Source organism: Pyrus communis, chromosome 15 (genome assembly GCF_963583255.1).
Source record: "Pyrus communis chromosome 15, drPyrComm1.1, whole genome shotgun sequence".
Taxonomy (NCBI): Eukaryota; Viridiplantae; Streptophyta; class Magnoliopsida; order Rosales; family Rosaceae; genus Pyrus; species Pyrus communis.
Genome location: NC_084817.1, coordinates 11175768 through 11199347, shown reverse-complemented (window position 1 = coordinate 11199347; position 23580 = coordinate 11175768). Strand labels below are relative to the sequence as shown.

The window sequence follows — 23580 nt, the reverse complement described above, 5'->3', positions numbered from 1 at the left end:
ACCAACCTTTGATACTTAGTGACATCAAGAAGAGCTTCCCCTTGATCATTGAGTTGTAATTTACTATCCAGAGGAGTGCGAGCAGGTTTGCAATCCATTAAGCCAGATTCCTTCAAGAGATCAAGGGTGTATTTCCTTTGATTGAGAAATAGGCCTTTCTATAATGTGGCAAGCTCAATACCGAGAAAGAATTTGAGATGTCCCAGATCCTTGAGTGCAAACTTGCTTCAAAAAGCAAGCTTAAGAAAGTGAACTTCTTCAATGTTGTCACCAGTCACTATGAGATCATCAATATAGATTAAAACAATTAACTTCCCAACTGAACCAATACGAACAAAAAGAGAGAAGTTAGCATTGCTTCTTTGAAAGCCAAATTCTTCAAAAACCGAGCTCAGTTTTGCATACCATACGCGTGCAGACTGTTTCAATCCATCAATGGATTTGTACAGTTTACAGACCATGTTAGAATCACTAGATTGAGGGTGACCTAGTGGGAGTTTCATGTACACTTCTTCCTCCAATTCACCATGTCAAAAAGCGTTCTTCACATCCATTTGACAAAGAGGCCAAGACTAAATCACAACAACCGATAATAGAACCCTTGTAGTGTTCATTTTGACCACTGGAGCAAAGGTTTCCTTGTAATCTAAGCCATAGGTCTGAGTGAAACCCCAAGCCACCAAACGAGCCTTGTGACTTTCAATAGTCCCATTTGTGCTGAACCTCATTTTATACACCCAAGAATTGCCCACTACTTCCTTCCCTTTGGGAAGTTTAACTACACTCCAGGTTCTATTATCATGAAGAGTTTGCAGTTCATCCCTCATTGCATTTCGCCAAATTTCAAGTTCATTGGCTTCTTGAAATGTTTGTGGTTCATGGGTACTATCCAAGGTACTAAGAAAGGACGTATGAGCAGGTGAAAACTACTTATAAGACACAAAATCCGTGAAGGGATAACTAGAAGCATAAGTAACATAATCATGAAGTCGAAGTAGGGGCTGTCGAACCCGAGAAGGATTTCGTCGAATTGAGACCTGAGGTTCAGGACCAGTGGCTTGAGGAGATGACAACTCTGAAGGTAAGGTTGAAGTATCAAGCGATGTGGAGTTTTCATGGTAGTAAGGGACACTAGGCAAGGGAAACATGTCACTTAAAAACTCCCCTTGACATTCATCACTCAGTTTCTTTGAGAAGTAAAGGATGTTTTCATCAAATCTCACATCCCTTGAGACCACAAGTTTTCTTGTGGTTGGATTATAACACTTGTAACCTTTCTAGGTGGATGAATAACCCATAAAAACACATTTGGAAGCTCTGGGATCAAGTTTATCACGGTGGAAAGGTTGATTGTGAACAAATCAAGTGGAACCAAACACTCTCAAGTGTGTGAGATCAATTTTTCTGCCCTTCAATACCTCATATGGAGACTTGAAACTTAGCACTTTACTAGGCAATCTATTGATAAGGTATATGGATGTAAGTACACCTCGTGACCATAATTTCTTTGACACATTCATATGAAGTGATCTTGTTTTCTCAAGGAGGTCTCTATTCTTTCTCTCAGCAATCCCATTTTGTTGGGGTGTGCCAACACATGTTGTTTGATGCAGAATACCATGAACACTCAGGTATTGAGACATGTTATGGGACATGTGCTCAGTGCCATTGTTGGATCTTAGTGTATGAATTTTTTATGCAAATTGAGTACCAACCAATTTATAAAAATCTTGAAAAACATTTGGAAGTTCACTCTTAAATTTCAAAAGGTACAACCAATTTATCCTTGTAAATTCATCAACAAAGGTTACAAAATACCTATACCCATCAAAGGACTCTAGTACAGGACCCCAAATGTCTAAGTGAATGATTTCAAAATGATGACTAGCTCTAGAGGTGGAAGAATCAAAAGGCAACCTAAAAGACATAGACAAGTGACAAATATCACAATGTAACTTGTCTTTACATAATCCTGGAAACAAAAAAGACATCACTTTTTCCAAATGATGTGTCAAACGTTGGTGCCAAAGTTATTGCTCTTGAGAAACACTGGAACTAACTTGAAAAAACTTGGGATCCTCGGTGTCTTTAGCTAGGTAGTAGAGGCCATTCAAAAATAAACCTTCACCAATCGTCCTATTGGTGATGATATCCTAAAAAATAACATTGTGAGGGGAAAAAATGGCTAGACAGTTTAGAGAATTGGTGATGGTTCCTACTAATAAAAGTTGAAAAGGAAAAGAAGGAATGTAAAGGGCTACTAACTCTATGTGTTTTGACAGTAAGTTGACCTTTCCCTTTCCTTTTACTGGGACACATTTACCATTAGCTACTGACACTAGAGAATGTCTTAACTTTCTTTCAAAATTATGCAAGTTGGTAATTTGATTTGTCATATGATCTGTGGCTCCTGAGTCTATGATCCAATAATCATGCTCACTACTAGCATTTAGAGCAGTAAAGAAAGCACTTGAAATACCTGGAATATCTTTCTGCGGGACATGGTCATGTTCAGCTAAGAAACCAGCAAATTTTCCAAGTAGAGCTGTGTGATTCTTGTCTTTAACTACATAGGCTTCATCTCCACTGTTATGCACCTGTTTGTTGTGAATGTATGCAGCAAATTCATTAAGTAGTGCAACATGATTGGCAGTGAAGTTTGCCATTCCCTCAGTTAAAGAAGTAGATGCATAATTGGCTTTGTAGGCATTGCTGCTATTCATGTTTCTCTGTGGGCCGCTTGTCTCTTTCAAGAACTTGGGCTTCAACTCTGGATAAAGTATCCAACACTTGTCTCTTGTATGCCCAAATGTGTCACAGTAGCTACATTTCAACTCCGATCTCTTCCCTTTGTAAACTTTGTCCTCAAATTGATTATTGTTAGAGACATAAGCCATTTGGCTGATGGCACAAACACCGGAGAAAGAAGAAAGCTCAGCATTCATTAAAACATGGCTTCTGAGATCCTCAAATTCTGGACCTAAGCTTGCCAAGAGCTGAAAGATCTTGTCTTCTTCAGCTCTCTTGATTAATACAGTGGTGTGAAGACGATAAACATCAAGCTCATTCCGCATGCTTGTAGGACTTACAAGCTTGAGATATCTTTCTTAAGCTAGAAGACACGTGCAACATTATTTTAATTTCTATACATCTCTTTGACTTGATTCCAGAGATGCATAGATGACTTAGAATAGCTAAAAATTTCAACAATCCTACGGTCCATGGAGTTGAGCACCCAAGACATGACCAACTGGTCTTTGCATAACCACGACTGATAGGCAAAAGAAGTAACTACAGGAACCACGATGGCACCATTGACATAGCCTAGCTTGGATCTCCCTCCAAGTGCAAGTGAAACAGCACGAGTCCAGGGAAAATAGTTGAATTCATTCAACAAAACATAACTAAGATGTTAATTAGGGTTGATATCAATGTCGGGTGGAACTGAATAAGCCAATGGGCTTTCAACTTTAGAGGAGTTTTCTTCAGCCATCTTGGCTTAAAGTAAGAAGAACTCAGCAGAAACAAACAACAGAAACAGGAATTTAGGGTTCTTACTCTGATACCATCTTGAATTTTGATGTGTCTATTTCTTGAATGAAATCGATTACAACACCAAACATATAAACGAGAGGATTAGAGAGGACAACGGTCAACCCTCAAATCACTCCACAAATCACTCCTAATCTATTTACAATAACAAGGTTAATTACAACACAAGTAAGCACATTGGACAAAGGACAAAACCCTAGCTTTGTATTACACTTTGAGTAAAACTCTAAACCCTAGTTGACTATAGGATTAGACTTCTATCAATGGGACTCCCGATAGCCTCCAATCTTCCAACAATGTATGACAAGGATCATCTGGCAACGATTCGACAAGTTGGTTTGAGTAATAGGTTTGGGAGAGTTTAATCTTCAGCATCAAAAAGTCTTTGTGGCCTTTCTGTGGCCTTTTAACTTGGTGACATTGAGAATTATCAAAGAAACGAGCCAAAGGTCCACTTTCAACAACACTGATATTGTCTCTAACTTGATAATTACCACCTGCACAATCCGTCAAGTATAAGGTTTTACCACAAAGGGCATCGGTGTTAGTTAGAATGGGGTTATGATATTTAAATTCTTCTTTTCTCATAAATATGACCGATGTGGGATATTTCAACATGCCCCCTCATGTGAGACCCAATTAGTGGGTCGCACATGGGAGATCCACACATTGGTAACCACGTGGAGCCAAAGGGATTCACCCTACACATGAGGCTATGGGACACACCATCATCACGCGTGGATTCTCCCAAGTGTGACCCACTAATTGGGTCTCAAATGAGGGGACATGTTAAAATATCTCACATTGGCCGTATCTCTGAGAAAAGAAGAGTTTCAATATCCTAACCCCACTTTAACTAACACCAAGGCCTTTTGTGGTAAAACCCTACACTTGATGGATTGTGCAGGTGGTAATTACCAAGTTTAAGACAATATCAGAGTTGTTCTAGTGTGCCTTTGGCCTGTCTCTTTGATAATTCTACAAACATATGTCCACGCACATAACAGAACTTAAACACAACTTAACATTGTCAACTTTCAGTTATTGAAATAAAATATGAACCACTTAATACTACTGTCTAGTGTCACTTGTAAGTGAGAGGTCTTAGTTTCGATTCTCGCCAAAGGCGAATTTAACCACATTATTGCTAACTCATTATAAGGTAGGGTAGGGATGTTTTTGTATGTATGGGTCGTACGACCACCTGGTACGGTCTCTAGACCAAAGAATTTCTCTAGATGGAGGGATTTGGACGAATGAATAAGCATTTGTCATTGGGGGCAATCACATTGCGTAGTGAATGATCTTCCAAAAAAAAGGATACTACTTTCTTCATTTATTGCCACGTGTTCTTGGACATACAATGTTACAGATAATATTAAGGAGAAAAACTTGCAATATTCTAAAAAATTGTTAGGCAATAATGGGATAGTGGCAGCTGCAGTGGTGGATTTATAAAATATTATTTGGGGGGCCAATAAGAATAGTGCGCAATTTTTTTTGCATGCATGTCGATATATGCCAATAGCTTCCGAGCGAGTATGTTGACTAATGCCAATAAATTTTGAGCGAACATGCCGACAAATGGTAACATATGCCGAGTGAGCCTATCAACATATGCTTATAGCAATGCATACAAAGGCATGAGGCTACAGCTACCCAACCTAGTGCTCATAGAGGCAATTTGTCGAGCAATTGGAGGGAAGCTTTTAAGGACATCTCAGATTTTCAAAGGGCAACATACAGCTCTTCTATTGAGAATTTCCAAGCTTGAAAAGGTCAATTGACTCACCTTACCCCAAAGTGGATCCACCTCGGTCGCTAGATGGTGAATTGGTAAAAGATTTGGTCTATGAGCTTCTTGGAGAATAAATGATGGAGGAGAAGTATTGGCCCAAAAGAAGGACAAGTAAAAAGGTAGTGTTTGAAGGAGAGAAGTATATTATGATCATGATAAGATTCATGATTTTGTACTCAAGATCTCATCCAAGAAATTAAAAACCGAATGTCAATAAATTCAATGCATAGTCGCAGAAAAGTTTTGACTTATGTTTCGACTAATATAACAAAAAAATTGTAATTTACACATTATGGTATAGAAATCTCACTCACTAATATTACTTAAAAGCAAGACTAACCTATTGGCTTGATGATTTAGGTCAATTAAACCCATAGGATTTGTTCAAACCATAGTTGGATATGAAGGTGATACAAACTTGGGTGCAAAAGGCTAAACATATTGCTTTGATCGACTCATTTAACCTTTGTAATTACAGTACATTTTTTATTCATGTATGATTATGTTATTGAGGCCTTGCCCGTGGGAGACTTGGGAGTATATTCAAATGACTATGACTAGATCAATTAATGGACCTGGTCTTTCCTTTCTTCTCTTCTAATTCAAATTGTTTGAGTTTTAAGACGTAATTTCTTGTACTAAGTATAAGATAATGGAAGCATAGATGTGGAAAAACATAAACAAATTAGAGAAAGGTTGGCTCTAGCATCCATTTTTGGTGTTGTAGTATACAACATGTTGCACGAGAGTTTGTCTCGTTTGAGGGATTTGGTTAATTAGAAGTTAGCTGTCCTAAAACATTGGAAAGCCTCCAATGAGATAAGTTAAGTTATGATATCATATAATCCTTTTAAGTAAGTGCATGAGTTGCTTTCGGTCGTTCTGTTGAATTAATATTAGAGGGCTAAATGCCACCTAAGTGAGATTATCTTCTTCATTTGGCCTCATTAAATATGACAGACAAGTTTTTAGGGCTTTTTAGGGTGGAAATAGAGGATGGGGATTTTTTCTAGATCCTCTTTGTGAGGATTCCGGGAATAACTTCATTACGTCCGTTTATCGTACATCATGCGGTCAATTTTCGTCAAGTACTGTTTGTGTTCAATTTTAAATAAAAAAATTCAAAATGATTTATGGTCACATGATGACAAATAAACGGATACAATGAAGTGATTCCTATGATCCTCACAAAAAGGAGTGAGAGTCGATCACATCATACACTGCCAGACCTAACTTTAACTCTACCTAATTCAGACAGGTTTTATATTCTCATCATAATCTAACTAAATTTTATTGGTAGTATTACAATTTACATATGTAACTAAATTTTATCTGTGGTTATTTTCCATAAAACTTCTCACTTTGGTAGTGTTCCTAGTTTTCTTCTCTTCTCTCACGGCGTCCTCTTTCTCTCCCCGGTCCCCAAACTTCTCACTTCAAACCCAACAAAATTACACCACAACAATGTTGGTTTAAGCGCACAATTCAAGATTGGTGCCTTCTCAACCGATATTCAGCGCAATTGACAATTAATTGTGTTCTGTACGTTACAGACATAATAATTTCGTGCCTAAGCAGGGCACAAATACTAAATAGATGTGTCCCAGCACATTGTGGGCACAATCACCGGGCCTTATGATAGAAAGAAATGTGTGAATAACCATTTCAGACTGAGGATTGCTGATATTGAATGGCACAAATAACTGTTTCGTGACAAATTATCTGATTAATGGACACATTTGTGATATCGTACCACTTATATTTGCTTTTAATATGACAAGTACAAATAATAAAAGATCGTCCTTATGTATTTTCATTTGCAAAGAGCGCGCATCAAGTTTTCGTGCCTCGGAGACCAGTAAAAGCAAAAATCTGGCCCCTGACATGACCTCATAGAGCACAAAGCTAAAAATCGTGCCTTAGATTTCAATTATGCAAACGCATGCGTTTGTCTTATCAGTTCATCACAGGTACATGTCACGAAAAGCTTCAAATGTGGCATGTTGGGTTTAGAGTGTATTCGGTATGGTTATCATATTAAAACATCTATATCAATTACTAAGTCAATGGAGCCCCAATTACCGTACCAAAACCTCCGTCATCATTTCAACTTTATACTCAACACCCCAACAAGCTTGAATTATGAACTCATTGAGTTCCACATGCATCTTCCATTGAGCCCCAGTCGTAAATTAAAAACACCAGCTATACTGATTATAAAAATCAAGCAAGTATTTTTTTTTTTTTTTTTTTTTAATCTCCTTAAGGAATCAATCTACCTTACTATCATTCCATCCAAATGTTTTGAAGTTGATAAAAATCATTGAAGTTTATAACAAGGGTCTAGAACTTGGCCAAGAAAAATAAATGGGTTCACATTCTCAAAACTCTCCCAATACTTGTTAAATTTCCACATTACTGTAGTAGCCACCCTTTGCACTGTAGTATTGATAGCATCTTTTTATTCTCAATCTCTATTTGTAATGCAACTGATGTGTTAGAAACTAGCACTCAAATTAAACCCTCTTGTTGACAATTGTAGTAAAGATGCAAGTAGGGATCGTTCTAGACCGGGGATTATGAGGGATTGCTAATCTACTTAAAACTTACTTTAAAACATAAAACTAGGCTTAAAAATACTTAACTGGACTTATATGACTCAAAACAAACTAAAAAAACTCAAAACAGCACAAAACAATCAAAAAGACTCAAACTAGACACTAAAGGGTGATTTGGACGAATTCTAACTTTAACTTGACTCACAACACTTAAAAACACAAATTGGACATATTCTAGCTAATTTGACACAACAAAGCAAAGGGGATTGGGTTTTTGACGAATTTGAAGTAAAAACAAGAAAATTGCATAAACTAAGTAAAGGAATACAAATTTGGGTGAATTGATGGGTGATTAGCTAGCTAGAGGGTCCTTTTCCACACATGATACAATTGCATAGAAATTGATTTCCAATTCCTTTTTCAATAAACCATGAACCTCAACACCCCAGATTAACCGTGACATCACTAATTAACCCTCAGATTTTCCTTAAGTCATTGAATTGGATGGAATACGCATCGGCAACCAAATTATTCTTCAATAGTTCCTTACATGAACAGCATAATAGAGACACAATCAAAGATCATTAAGCTTTGTGAAAATCATAAGCATTGACAAGGCATTCGTAACTATGACATCATGATACTCATGCCAGGAATTCAACTTAACACGATCATGTCCAGTGACCTTCACTACTTGTGAATATAAGTTCATAATAATTATGTGAAACTCCCTTATATTCTAGCATCAAATTCATGCATGCAAACTAAGAGTGCACCCTTAATCAACATACAAGAATAAGTTCTTAATCCAACAGTTAAGCAAATTGCATTCACGATTTATGAAATCACAACTGGAGTTAATCAATTCATATTGCAAATATAATCATGGTTTCAAAGTCTCCTCTAGCTAAAACAAGTTTAGCCTCTCATGTTCACAGCAAAACAAAGAAAACTTAAATTAAACATTGAAAACAAAGATTGAATACACCTAGAAACGCTCCAACAATCCAAAAATCTTGAATGGCAAGCACGGCTCCAAGGGGCCTTTTCTCCTTCTTCTTTGTTGCGGCACAAAGGGTGAATGGGTGTAAAATTGGGTTGTGGTGTATGGTGAATAGGTGGTGCGGATTTTGGTGATGGAGAGTGGATGAATGATGGCTGAATGGGTGATTGGTTGTAGGGCTTTATTTTGTGCGGCAGATTGTCTAAAATAATGGGAGAAAGGCATTAATTAATTAATTTGGGAAGGTTTTAAGACTCCAAATCCTTGAAGAAAAGGGTAACAAATCAAAATCCTAAGAGGAAAAGGGAGGGGAAGCTGCGGCAAGGTCCTAGAGAGAAAGGGAAAGGGATTTGCTGCAAGGAAAGGGAAGGAAAGGTCATGCCTTGCACGGCAAGGAAGGATTCCTTGCAAATTTGGTGCGGCATCCCTCTTTGACTAGGATTAGGGCTTCTAGAACTTATATTTAAGTGTCCTAAATCAATTAGGAACCCCTTTTGCAGCTGGAATATAAGTAGAAAAAGATTAGGATTGACTAAGTCAAAATAAGGAAGTTTGACTCATGTTTCCTTCTTTGTAGCTGATTCCTTTTCTTTCAAGTCTTGAATTAATTTCTTCCATCTCTTTAGCAGATTCCTAGCCTCCTTTGGTCTTCAATTTCATCCATCCACCTTGCTCCAAGCATGTGCTAACCATTCCAAGCCCAAAACTGCTCCAAAATGCATCAAAATGCACTTTCTTGCCACTTTAGCCAATTGGACCTACAAACACACGAAAATAACTTAAAATACTAAAATAACTAGAAACTAACAACATAAATGCAAGAAAACAAGCTCACTAAGTTGCATAAATATGCTCCTATCAGCAACCACTTGACCAAGTAGCAAAATTGATGTAACCTTTTTGGTTGCACTAAGTTTCAATGTAGAATCATGAAAATTATTGAGAAAGTAGAATCATGAAAATTATTGAGAAAGTGAGAGTAGACACTTAGGCTATTAGGAATACACATACAGATAATATGGCAGACAAAGATTATAAGTGACAAGCTGAAGCCTGAAATGGGAGAAGGCTTAAGGATCGGTAAGTACTCAAAAATGGGATTACCTTTGCATATTTTACCATTTCGTTTTGGTAAAATGGATAAAGCCATCTATAACCACTTAATATAGGTCCAATTAACCATTAACAACCAATAATCATACAGACTTTGAGTTGAAGAATCAACTAAACATAAAACAAACAAATTTATTGATTTAGGGTTTTAGAAATCACCTTACAATTGACCCACAGTTCGTTAGAGAGTATGATACGGACAGCCGAGATCGAGAGACAAAGATGAAGGTGAGAGTCGACAAGATAGAGTGTCGATGGGAAGATATAAGAGACAAAACAAACAAATTCATTTTTTACACTTTTCAATATCATCGATAATGATATTGAACACCAATACCATAATAGAAAATCTCGGTTTGGCACAAATATTGTGTCATTACCAATTGTCACAAAAATTTGACATAAAATCGGTATGGCACGGTTCGATTGGCACAATAATTTATAATAAAAAATCCATCCCTTGTTGGGTGATATGTTTCCAAATATGATGTTTGTATCAAATAAGCTTTCTCATTCCACTACGAGGTTTGTATCTTTAATATTTCTCCGGTGGGACTTCAAAAGATAAAGTTGTACTATAATTTTTTAATAGTACTATTCACACACATCTTTTTATCTTCCATACGGTCATTCATTCTCTGTTAATTTTTTGTCCTTGATCTTCTTCAATTCACTGTGACAGCCAAAAATTGAAAGGAATGTGGTGAAAGTAAAAAGAGATGTGTGGATAGCGTTACACTAATTTTTTTCCCCAAATTTCTCCTCTCTCTCTCTCTCTCTCTCTCTCTCTCTCTCTCTCTCTCTCTCTCTCTCTCTCTCTCTCTCTCTCTCTCAATTCTTCTCTTGCTCTTTCAAAGACGTCTCTCGCCAAATCTCCCTTCCCGAAAATAGATTTCAACTTTCCTTCTCTAATCATCGCAGGATCTTCCTTCTTCGTCTTAGCTCTCTGCCGCTTGCTTGCCAACGTTATTATGCATCAGCTCACTGCCGCTTGCTCGTACTCAATTCGAGATCTACTCACTTTGACTGGCCGCCAACTCACGTGCTCTTGCTTGACTAGTCGACGACACACCATTCATACTTAACCTAAGATATTCAGGTTGTCACTCCGAGAGCGTGGTTGGGTTTTTTCTTTTTTTATTTATAGGTAATTTTTCTTTTTCTTTTTCTCTTTTTTTTCTGAATTTTCAATTAAATTATTTTTCTTGTTTAATTTTCAAGTTCTTGCACAAACCGACCCATTAAACGTGCTTGCACCATGACCCACAACATAGGGCACAATATAAGTGCCCTTTATAGCTGGAGCACAATAGGTTTTGTGCCCTTGGTCTAACATTATTGGGTTTTTTAGCCAAAATGATTCATAAGATTTGCATAACTTCTCACTTTGATCTTTGAGCTTTAAAATCGATAGAAGTGGTCTCTAAGATTGTCCAATATCAATGATTTGACAAAATTTAAGGGTATTTTTGTCATTTTAATTCTTATTTAATAGAGATTTTTCAAGGAATGACCAAAATGATTGATGGTGAACAATCTCATGGACCAATTCTATAGATTTCAAATCTTAGGGACCAAAGTGATGAGTTATGCAAATCTCATAGACCATTTTGACTAAAAACCCTTCTTTTTTTAACAATTGATATTATCTACACTAAAAGGGAAAGGTGGACTTGCCTCACAATGAACTAGCAATAATGCGATTCAAATTTGCTTTTACGAGAGAATCGAACCTAAAACCCCTCACTAAGTGGCTTCATCTGACATTCGCATAATGTTATTTCGCTACATAAAATAACTTTTTATTTAATTGATAATCATACAAAGCGGAAGATATTTTAGCCATTTGCATCAAGCTCAAGCTTCCTCCTTGCATGCGTGCTCCTCCGGAAGCACACACTGAATAAGAGGTAAAAATTAATTGGTAGCATACTCGGTCAAACGTGTGATTTTTTCGCCCACTACAGATCCCATATTACCACCCATAAACTGAAAATCCATAACATCAATTGCTACGGGAATACCATTTAGTTGACTTCATCAAGTGAAGCCATATCTCGTCGGCCATGATTTTTTACAATTTCGTGGATGGCTCTCACCCTCTTCCCTCTCTCATTATTCCCGACCCTAAATACAAAGTCAAAGGTGAGAAAGATCCTGAGATCCCTAATCCTAACTCCGCTACTAGGATTCAACAAGATCAACTCATTGTTAGTTGTAAATAATTCATCACAAGAAAAGTGTTGTAAACACAAAAAGATACACAATGTAAAATTTATTGACCAAGAGGGTAGCAACAATTGAATATCCAAGTGCGCAATAAACAAGACTAAAAAATAATAAGAATATTATTAAACAAATAAGAACGCCAAAACGGCAACATAATCCTAAAAGGCTACATCATAACTAACTTGCTATTCATACTAAACTATAAGTTATATTTATACACAACAAAACCTAGAAACGCTAATTCGGATGGGCTAAGCCCATATACTAAACTAATTAACAAGCAAATCTAAATAATCAAATAACCATAAAATACTAAACTATTTTTCAACACCTCTATCAAACTCATAGCGGTACACGACATGAGTTTGCAAACAAGCAGATGCAGACTGACTCCATTAGGCTGACTTGACTTGGATGCTGGATGTTTCAGTTACAAAGATCTCCAAACTGCAACTAATAATTATTCGCTGACGCTAGGCCAAGGGGGTTTTGGCTCAGTTTACCAAGGGAGTCTCCCAGATGGGACTCAACTGGCTGTGAAGAAGTTGGAAGGCATTGGTCAAGGAAAGAAAGAGTTTGGAGCTGAAGTTAGCATCATTGTCAACATCCATCATCTGCACTTGGCCCTGCTCAGAGGCTTCTGTGCAGAAGGAAGTCATTGACTTCTGGTTTACGATTACATGGCAAATGGATCTCTTGATAATAGGATTTTCAAGAAAAACAATGGAGAATTCATATTGGATTGGGAGACAAGATTCAACATACATTGTGTACGACTAAAGGACTAGCTTATCTCCACGAACATTGTGATTCGAAGTTTGGTCACTGTGACATAAAGCCTGAAAACGTTCTCCTCGACACTAGTTACCTTGCCAAAGTCTCAGATTTTGGTTTGGCAAAGCTAATGACCAGGGAGCAGAGCCATGTTTTCCCAAAGCTAAGAGAAACCCATGGGTACCTTGCACCGGAATGGATCACCAACTACCCAATATCAGAGAAGAGTGATGTGTACAACTATGGAATGCTATTGCTAGAGATCATCGGGGGGAGAAAGAACTATGACCCGACAGAAACTTCAGAAAATTTTCCATCTTATGCCTTCAAGATGTTGGAAGAAGGCAAACTGAGGGACATCCTGGACACAAAACTAGGAAAAGATGAAGCTGACACGAGGTTACACATCCATTATGGTTGCTCTGTGGTGCATACAGGAAGATATGTCTTTGAGACCATCAATGACGAAGGTTGTCCAAATGCTTGAAGGCATGTATCCTATTCCTCAGCCTCCAGCCTCCAACTCAACGGGGTCTCATTTTTATACAAATTTATTCAAATTAGTCAGCAAGGAGGGGACTTCCTCAGGACCATCGAACTACAACAACGATGCCTATCTTTCTACAGTGCGCCTCTCCGGCACATGATAACATTTGCTGAAGATGAAAGACATGTACACATTGTTTACCTCCCATATTTCTGTATATTTTTCTCCGTTTACTGAAATTTTGTAACCTTAGCCGTTACCTTTTTCTTAGCTCAAGTTCTTTATATTTTTCTTGGCATTGCTTTTCCTGTAAATAAATGAGTGTTCAATATAGTTGAATATTGCAAAATGAAATGGAATTCCCTTCATCTCTCTCAAGCAGCTGCACGTTTTAATGTTTAAGACTCAACAATACATCTCTGAAAACCAAATAAGAGCCAAAGCACCATACTCCAAGAGACAAATGTGCTACTTTCTTTGTCTCCCGCTTCCATTCCCGGCCCGTTACCATCTCCGATTTGAGATAAGGATTACTTCGTTAGGTCTTTCTGGTCCATCACAGGCCAGTAATAGACCTACTTACATGTTGACAAGCTCCAGAGCTAAACCGTTGCTCCATTGTTTTGGTGGCTTTGAACAAATTTTATCACGTCATAAGTCAACTCATCTAATGATACTTTTCTTCCTAATGTTACAAAGGGAGACCCGAGTTGAATTGCCTTACTTTTTAATGAACGATACGTCCCTTCTTAATGTTGGAAAAGATCTCAAGTTTGAATTAGGCGTCCGTAGTAGATTCTAAGTTTGAATTGCGATTATGAACGCCCAAATTATTTTCTTAATGTTGAAAAAGATCCCAAATTTAAATTGGATGTCCGTAAGAGATCCTAAGTTTGAATTACGTTGACCACGCCCGTTGAATAGATTGGGTGTAGGATTTCCCATGGACTCGACAACACGGGATGAGGCCCTTTTTCCTACATAAATCTCTCTTCTTGAAATGGCCACAAACCCATGTCTCATTACCTCAACCATCCGTTAGCTATGGCGCCAACTACCTCCACCGCCTTCCTCCTCATCTCCTCAACCCCGTCCATCTCTCCCGCCTCTTCCTCCACCACATTCCCGTTCAACTTCATCTTTCCCGCCAAAGCCCTCTCAACGGTGAATTTTAGCGCCAATCCTCTCCACGCCGTCAGTGCCGCCACTTCAGGTAAAAGCTAACAAAACCCTAAATTATCTGTTTGGTTGGTTGGAGAAGTGAAAGGAATCTAAATTCTGTAAATTGATGCACCAAATGTTGAAAATCTCAGGTAAAGATCACGTCTTGGGCAGAAGAGGACTGGTGCTTTCACTTACTGCCACACTGCCATTGCTGCTTCCTTTCTATGAATGCACGGCAGCGAAAGCGGCTGAGTGAGTTGAACAAAATCTCTGATCTTTTCGTGTATCAAGAGATTTAAATTTGTGTAAAGTAATTACTGGGTTTTGTCTGTGGCATTTGGATGGTCGGATGGAAGGGAATATGAGCTTATGAAGGAGGAGATCAGGAAGGTGGTGACGAAGGGTAAGGCCGCCGGCGTGCTTCGTTTGGTGTTCCATGATGCCGGGACCTTTCAAATTGATGATAATTCAGGTGCAGATAGATATACGCATTGACCTTGCTCCATACACCTTACTCATTTGCACTAGTTCATTGCCTTTGGAAGTTGGAGTAACATCAATTGGAGTTAAGATTCCTACACTTCCTGCAATACCCACTCAGGTCTTGTGGATCGGGGATGCACGAGTGGTTGATATATGTTGCATTGTACAATCATTTTGCCACTGACATCTTTCGCGTTGAAACAACTGATATATTGTCCAAATTTCTTTCAAATGAGGTATTACAAGTGCTCTACTATTACTGTAATGCATCTTCATAGCTGTTGTTAACTTTGCAGGTGGTATGGATGGTTCTATCGTTTATGAACTTGATAGACCGGAAAACAAAGGTCTTAAAAGTCCTTTCAAGGCATGCCCCTTCTTGACTTCATATATAGATGTGTGCCGATTCAATCTTTTGGTTTCCATCGAGTTCACAATTTTTAATCTTTTGCATAATGATTGAGTAAACAAATTAATTTATATGATCTTCTACCAGCTAACTCCTCTGTGGATTGAATTGTTGGTTAGATTCTAGAGAAAGCAAAGAGTGAGGTGGATGCAGTAAACCCAGGTTTTCCATCTACTAGATACGTTTGTCTAGGTTTCAGTAGTGGCGGTGTTTTGGTTCTGTGCTAACATGTGGGTGTTTCCAAAACTAGTGTCCTGGGCAGACATGATTGCTGTGGCTGGAGCAGAAGCAGTTTCAATATGCGGAGGTCCAACAATCCAAGTCCCGTTGGGCAGACTAGATGCAAAGTAAGATGCATCAAGGGAAAAATGCCAACATCTGAATCTTTTCAATAATTCAGTTGCCAAGTATTGCTATTGTTAACGCAAACACTATAAGGAGAAAGAAAAAAAAAAAAAAAAAAATTTCTAATTCTTGTAGGAACATTAATCTAATGCTACCAAAAGCTGGTAATTCCTATTTTAAGAAATGATGTAGTGAATAGCTACTTCTCTCTATCTCTCATCTTTTTCTTGTTTTTTATTTATTTTATCATCAGGGAGCCTGATCCTGAAGGAAAGCTGCCTGAAGAAACTCTGGATGCTTTTGGTCTGAAGCAAAGCTTTCAAACAAAAGGCTTGTCGTAAGTTCACATATGCTAAAACCTTTGCATTTGGTGGACGAGGTGTGGTTGTTTCGTTATATTCAAAATAAACCAGATATGCATGAAGATTATAGTCCTTGAGATATCAATGGACATTTTGTTGATAGATTTACTTAGTTTCTGCATTTAATTGATTTCTGTTCTCGTTATATGGTTATAAGTAAACCACTTTGTCAAACTTTATTATCCTTGACTTGCCTTGGTACAGGAGTTGAAGGGAAACATGACCTTTTATATTTTTTTCAGAACTCAGGAACTTGTTGCTCTGTCAGGAGCTCATACTATTGGAAATAAAGGTTTCGGGAACCCAACTGTTTTCGACAATACATACTTCAAAATTCTGCTTGACAAACCATCTTCAGGTAAAATAACAGTAACATGGATATAAGGTGCATAATAAACGAGGCTTAAAAGAAACTCAAGCTCCCACTATTGGGGAATTTGTGTTGCAACACAATAACTGAGCAACAAGAGAAACGTAGGAAAACAACGGAGTAATGAGAGTGAGAGAACTTTCAAATTTCTGTTTAATCTTCAATGAGATTATCTTTTTCATTTTGATGCACAAGTATGATTGATCAATTGCTTGGTTAACAAAGCCATTGTTTTTTCTATCATGATATCAAGGATAACGTGGAAAAAAAGTATCTCGCCTTGTACACACGGCTTTGAAAATCCATGACTTGATAGACAATTATTTTCTCTTGTCAAAATATCAATTTTTGTTGTTCGATTCCTGATTCTGTTCTTTGCATGCAGGTAGCATGATTGGCCTTCCCTCGGACCGTGCACTTGCCAAGGATGATGAATGCTTAAGGTCTATTTCCTTTCAAAAACTTTAATCTGCACTTTTTCCTGCCAGTCGACGACTCGACCCAGATACTCGTACTCGTATTACAATGAATATTATCTGGTCAGAAGACTTCGAAGAAAAAAAAGAGCCATTATTTAAAGCAGAAAAATCTAAATTCAATGAAAATAAATCCACAAGCTCCTCACAGTAGTTGAGATAATTGTGATCATTCACAATTTCCATATGCAAGAGTTGATATTTCTGCTTAATATTCTACACTAGGAGAGGAATTAAAGGTTTTGTCACTGTGAGTTGACGCAACAATTGCGAATGTTTAGAACGATGGCCTACTTCTGTATTACTTTGATCTAACATATCTTGCATAACTGCCTGATACGTCATGCTCCAGCGATCAGAAAGTTAATAGAAATTTCCTGATCCATGCAAGCAAAACACATACGTTTCTGAAATGCCATGTGCATTTTATTCGATTCATGCTGCGTCTGATTTCCCACTGGTTAAACCTGGACTACTTTCACCCTTTTCCGGAAGAAAATAGATATATAATTATGTTGCATACTTCAGCCATCAGCTTAGAAAATGACAGAGTAACCTATGCTCTATGTTTATGTACGTGTAGTATCTGTTTCTTATTCATATCCAACTGAAGAGAATCTTGCTTCCTGCGCAGCTGGATCACAAAGTATGCCGAGGACCAGAATACGTTCTTCGAAGATTTCAAGACGGCTTATCTCAAACTAGTGAATTCGGGAGCCAGGTGGAAGAACTTGTGAAATAATTGCAGAAGCGAGCAAACTTGACGTTTATGACGCAGTAATGGAACACAATAAAGAGATCAAGAAGCGAAGCATTGGCAACAAGGGCTGAGTCTTGCTAGAATGAAGAATTAATTAGCTGCAAGCGTTAATTGAATGATTAGCTGACAGATAAGGTGAGACCCCAACCAAGACTTATCTTGTATAATTAACATTATGTCAAATAATTCAGCCAATTCAGATATGAAATAACTAATTTTTGGACTACAAGTATGGCTACATGATGTGAGAAAGTCAAGGTTATTAGAGCTATCATAAATTTCTCTGTGCATGACTCATTTCCTTTTGAACGAGTGTTATTTGTATCACATTTACTTACCGCTTTTCTATCTGACCAAAACCTTGAGTATGACTGGAGATATATCGCCTTCTCTCTTTCTGAGCATGCAACAGGGATAAATACTCTGGTGATACAGTAGAATCTCTCTTCTCTATTAGAGATCAATGGAATCAACATGCGAGACCCGTGCGATAAATTCAAATCTAGTTGAACGTCTTACGTGAGATCGCTCTATTATGCAATTCTCTCACACCAAGCTGGGGCCTACATGTGAGACCCATATTCATGTTCCGTCCGAAATGAAAGACCTACAACTAATCACACACGCACTGTTATGTGTTTTAAGAACCTCCATTATCTGCTTGTGGTCGATTTCTCAACGAACACCAAAAACAAAGAAACTAAAAAGAGAGTAATTATATTCAGTGGAGTTGTTATCCAAAAAGGATGGTGGTGTGGTGTGGTGTGCTTGTGGGTCAAGCAACTCTTAAGGGTGGTATTCTAGCTTTGATTCAAAATTTTCCATATAATAAACAACACAAGAATACATGTACAAAGGAGATGCTGAAAATATATGGACACCTCAATTCCACTTTCATCTTTTATTTTATTTTGTTAATTTGACTAGCTCTGGTCTTTGTGGTCGCCAATTAATGGTTCTCGTTGATGGGAAAAGAAAATTAATATTGCAAAATAACATGATAAAAATTGAATTGTTATCTAACAAAATGTCATTCTACTTTCTTTATTTCTAAAAATATAAATAAATAGTAGAGTACGACATTTTTTTTTTTTTGAATTAAACGATAGATTTGTTCAATAAGATATTAGATTAGAGAGCCGACGGGGTTTAAACTCATGCCGTGGTGCAAAAGTAATACTTCTTTCCACTACTGTGCTAGAGGGTCAGTTGCTACAGTATGACATTTTTAGAGTGCTGATAACAAATCCAATTAGAAATATGTTAAGTATAATGATCAATGTGTAGACCATTGATGTGAAAATTTAAGCATCGCCCCATTTTTTAACTTAGAAAGACAGACATATAAAGAAATAACTTATTGATAAAACAAATAAATAAAAATTATTTACATCATAAATTGTGATTTGCATGTAAGAAAAAAAAAAAGACTCGTTCCTAAGAAGAAATACGTATTTTTCTAGAAAGGGATCCGGATTTCTCCTAATTCATCAAGTCCGGAGATCCGGACCATTGAAAGATCCAACAGCTACAAATAGAAGCCCACTTTAAAAGTTATAATAATTTTAGCTGTTTTTCCCTCTTTTTAGTTAGATACATCATTTTTCCCTTTCTTTTCCTGTCTACATAAGGATAGTGAAGAGGACCCAGGGTCCTTTTGCTATCAGACTAGACTGTATCATATGTTGTGTTCAGTTTATCCGCCGGATCCTTTTCCTGGGAATTCCGGGGATGGTGTAATCATGTTTTTTCATCGTTCATCGTACAGTCAGAAATCATTTTAAATTTTTTGATGCACAAAATTGGCGAGGACTTTGGTACAACAGAAAGTGTGAAGTTTATGACCTTCGTTAGATTGCTCTAGTCATTAGTGTGGATAAGTATGTAAATGGATAGAGACAGGGAGGCAAACAACACAAGATGTACGTGGTTTACCCAGATTGGCTACGTCCACGGAGTAGAGGAGTTCTCATTAGTTGTGAAGGGTTTACACAAATATATAGGTTCAAGCTCTCCTTTAGTGAGTTCTAGTGAATAGTTTAGTACAAATGACATTAGGGATTATTGTGGGAGAATGATCCCCTTTTATAGAAGAGAGTTTCTAGCTTTGTTCTAACATTGACACGTGTTATGTTGTGATTGGCCTCTGATATCGACACGTGACACGTGTCGCGCTGTGATTGGCTTTTAATACCGACATGTGTCGTGTTGTGATTGGCCTCCTGGTTGGAGGAAAAGTCTTGTGGGTCCTTGACGGTATGTTGTTGACCGGTGCTTAGTAGTTTCAGGATTGGTCAAGTATGGTACAAACAGTGCTCCCCTAAGTTCCCAAGTGAAGAAAGTTCCTCGGTTGGGGACTTGCAAGATCCAAGTCATTGAGTAATCACGAAACTTCCAAGTACCAAAGTATGGTGTCGCCTTCACTTGCCTTCTCTGTCTTGTAAATAGATGTGGCATTTTTCTTGGAAGTACTTTTCCTTCATCCAGGAGTGGTATCTTTAGTTGGCGTTGACGCACAAGGTAATGTATCATTTTCATTTGAAGCTTACTTGTAGTTTTGGGTTTGGTCAAGTGCGATACAAACCATATAGTAGGAGTCCCCCAAGTCTCTAAGCGAGGAGATCTGCCGAATGAGGTGACAGGCAAAGTAAGCAATCAGGGTTCAAAGTAATCAGTCTCAGATCGGTAAGTTGATCTTGGGTTCCGGTTGATTGTACTCATTCTCCCTGTCTCTCATTCAGCAACAAGGATAAAGAGAAGAAACAAGGAGAAGATATGATATGAGGTATTCTTGTTTTTGGAGAAGACGGACAAATCGGCACGTGCTTTGTTGTACTTAACTTTCCACAAGTGTATTCTTGAACTGGGCCGGAGGGTTTTCTGGTTTCCTCCAAAGGAACGAGCCGACTCCAGAATTTGAGGGTCAAAATAAGTCCGTCAAACCTGTAGTATGTTCGATCCTGATGACATGGGATACTTTTGCTGTTTGACAAAGTAGTAGATGTGGTATGGCGAAGCTTTGTTCTTCGACAACGGTGTTGGCAAATGGCTGTTGAGGCTTCTCAATCTCTTCAATTAGAGCAATGATGCCAAGCCTAGATTTTTTATTTTGTTGAAGTTTGCATGTTGAAACTTCGTGGGTGGACCTGTAGGTTGAAGTAGTGCTCCCTTAATTTCTTGAGTGAGGAAAACTTCTCGGTTGGGGACTTGAAAAATCCAAGGCACTGAGTAGTCGCGAAATTTCTGAGTACCAAGGTGTAGTGGTATATGGTAAGAGTCCCCCAAGTCTCCGGTCGAGAGAGTTGACGAGGGAGGTATCTTGCTAGTAGGCAATTTTCCAAACAAAACTTCACCATTTTCCTTTCTAAGCGGTTGCCCAAAATTTTTCCTTCATATATATTTGGTATGAAAGTTGTTAGGCCCAAAGAAGGGGAGGCCTAGGCTCGTTTATTTCTTTCTTTCTTTTTTTTTTTTTTTTTTTTTTAATGGGTGAAGCTTTGTAGGTGAAGCTCTTGTGTTGAAGTTTTGTGGGTGAAGCTTTGGTGTTGAAGCTTTGGTGTTGAAGCTTTGTAGGTGAAACTTTTGTGTTGAAGCTTTTGTATTGAAGCTTTGTTGGGCACCATAACTTGATTTTGCTTCACACTATCTTGATCAAGAGTGTGTGAAGCTTTTGAGAATTGTAGTTGCTCTCCATTAATGAAGCTTTGTAGGTGAAGCTTTTGTGTTGAGGCTTTGTAGGAGTGTTGAGGCTTTGTAGGTGAAGCTTTTGTGTTGAAACTTTGTAGGTGAAGCTTTTGTATTGAAGCTTTGTAGGTGAAGCTTTTGTGTTGAAGCTTTGTTGGGCACCATAAATTGATTTTGCTTCACACTATCTTGATCAAGAGTGTGTGAAACTTTTGAGAATTGTAGTTGCTCTCCATTGATGAAACTTTGTTGTTAAAACTTTGTTTGATGTTAAAATTTTGTAGGTGAAGCTTTTGTGTTAAAGCTTTGTTGGGCACCATAAATTGATTTTGCTTCACACTATCTTGATCAAGAGTGTGTGAAGCTTTTGAGAATTGTAGTTGCTCTCCATTGATGAAACTTTGTTGTTAAAACTTTGTTTGATGTTAAAACTTTGTAGGTGAAGCTTTTGTGTTAAAGCTTTGTTGGGCACGATAAATTGATTTTGCTTCACACTATCTTGATCAAGAGTGTGTGAAGCTTTTGAGAATTGTAGTTGCCCTTCACTTGTTGAAGCTTTTGTTGGCACCATAAATTGATTTTGCTTCACACTATCTTGATCAAGAGTGTGTGAAGCTTTTGAGAATTGTTGTTGCCCTTCACTTGTTGAAGCTTTTGTTGGCACCATAAATTGATTTTGCTTCATAATATCTTGATCAAGAGTGTGTGAGGCTTTTGACATTTGTTGTTGCCCTCCATTTGTTGAAGCTCTTGTGGTGAAGCTTTGATGTTGAAACTTTATAGGTGAAGCTTTAAGGTTGAAGCTTTGTTGGGCACCATGAATTGATTTTCCTTCACACTATCTTGATTAAGAGTGTGTGAAGTTTTTGAGAGTTGTAGTTACCCTCCATTTGTTGAAGTTGTTGAATTTCCCTTTTTTTTTTTTTTTAGGGAAAATTAGAAATTTGAAAATGTGGGAGAGACAACATATTCAAATTTTGCTTCCACACTGTTGAGCAAGAGATTGTGATGCAAGCCACACCTTGTAGTAGTCGAAGGTTTGGATGAACTATATAAATTGAATTTGCTTCGAACAGTCTTGATCAAGAGTATGTGAAGCTTTCTCCAAGCTGTAGTGTTTGCATTGTTACAGAGGAGAAATGTCTGAAGCAGATGTAAGAGGGTTGAAGAGCTTGATCTTCGTATACCATGCAGTGAAGCCGTTGTTGGCTTGCAATAAGACTTTGTTGGTGACTATAACTCTTGTTAGGCATAAGTGCTCCCCTAGTTGAGTTGTAAAGCTTGAGGGTTTTTTATTATTTGTGAATGCTAGGAGTCACATATACAAGTTGTACCACTCGTCTTCTTGTTGGTGGAATGAATGGTGAGTTGCTTTCATCACTTGGTTAGTGGTACGAACATGAGTTCCTTTATCACCTTTCATCACATTTCATCACCTGGTTGGTGGCATAAAGATGAGTTCCTTCTTCACCTGGTTGGTGGCATGAGTGGCAAGTTGCCAAATGATGTTAGAGTACGGGTTGTACATTTCATCACCTGGTTGGTGGCACAAAGATGAGTTCATTCTTCACTTGGTTGGTGGCATAAGTGGCAAGTTGCCAAATGATATTAGAGTACGGGTTGTACATTTCATCACCTGGTTGGTGGCATGAAGGAGATTACGAGTTGTACATTTCATCACCTGTTTGGTGGCATGAAAATGAGTTCCTTCTTCACCTGGTTGGTGACATGAGTGGCAAGTTGCCAAATGATATTAGAGTACAGGTTGTATATTTTATCACCTGGTTGGTGGCATGAAGGAGAGCACGGGTTGTACATTTCATCACCTCGTTGGTGGCATGAAGATGAGTTATTTCTTCACATTTCATCACTTGGTTGATGATAATAAGGGCAAGGTGTCGAGGCACATTGTAGCAAGTGTCGAATGACATAAAGTATGTTGAACCCTTTTGAAGCACAGTTGGCTTATGTATGGATGTGTTGGAATGTATGATGTTTATGTATGAATGTGTT

General features: G+C 37.9%; 2 protein-coding genes across 2 annotated transcripts; both read left to right on the top strand.

Annotated features, from left to right (window-relative positions):
* The first annotated feature begins 5126 nt into the window (after nt 1-5126).
* On the top strand, nt 5127-13514 carry LOC137717055 (G-type lectin S-receptor-like serine/threonine-protein kinase SD2-5). The gene is made up of 3 exons (XM_068456371.1): nt 5127-5287; nt 12684-12840; nt 12960-13514. The coding sequence occupies exons 1-3, from the start codon at nt 5127-5129 to the stop codon at nt 13512-13514; spliced, it is 873 nt and encodes a 290-aa protein (XP_068312472.1).
* A 1024-nt stretch (nt 13515-14538) lies between these two features.
* On the top strand, nt 14539-18263 carry LOC137718426 (putative L-ascorbate peroxidase 6). Its single transcript, XM_068457974.1, has 10 exons — nt 14539-14727; nt 14828-14930; nt 15035-15150; nt 15458-15528; nt 15690-15732; nt 15821-15917; nt 16169-16252; nt 16520-16635; nt 17033-17090; nt 17758-18263. The coding sequence occupies exons 1-10, from the start codon at nt 14559-14561 to the stop codon at nt 17858-17860; spliced, it is 960 nt and encodes a 319-aa protein (XP_068314075.1). The 5' UTR covers nt 14539-14558; the 3' UTR covers nt 17861-18263.
* The last annotated feature ends 5317 nt before the right edge of the window (nt 18264-23580 follow it).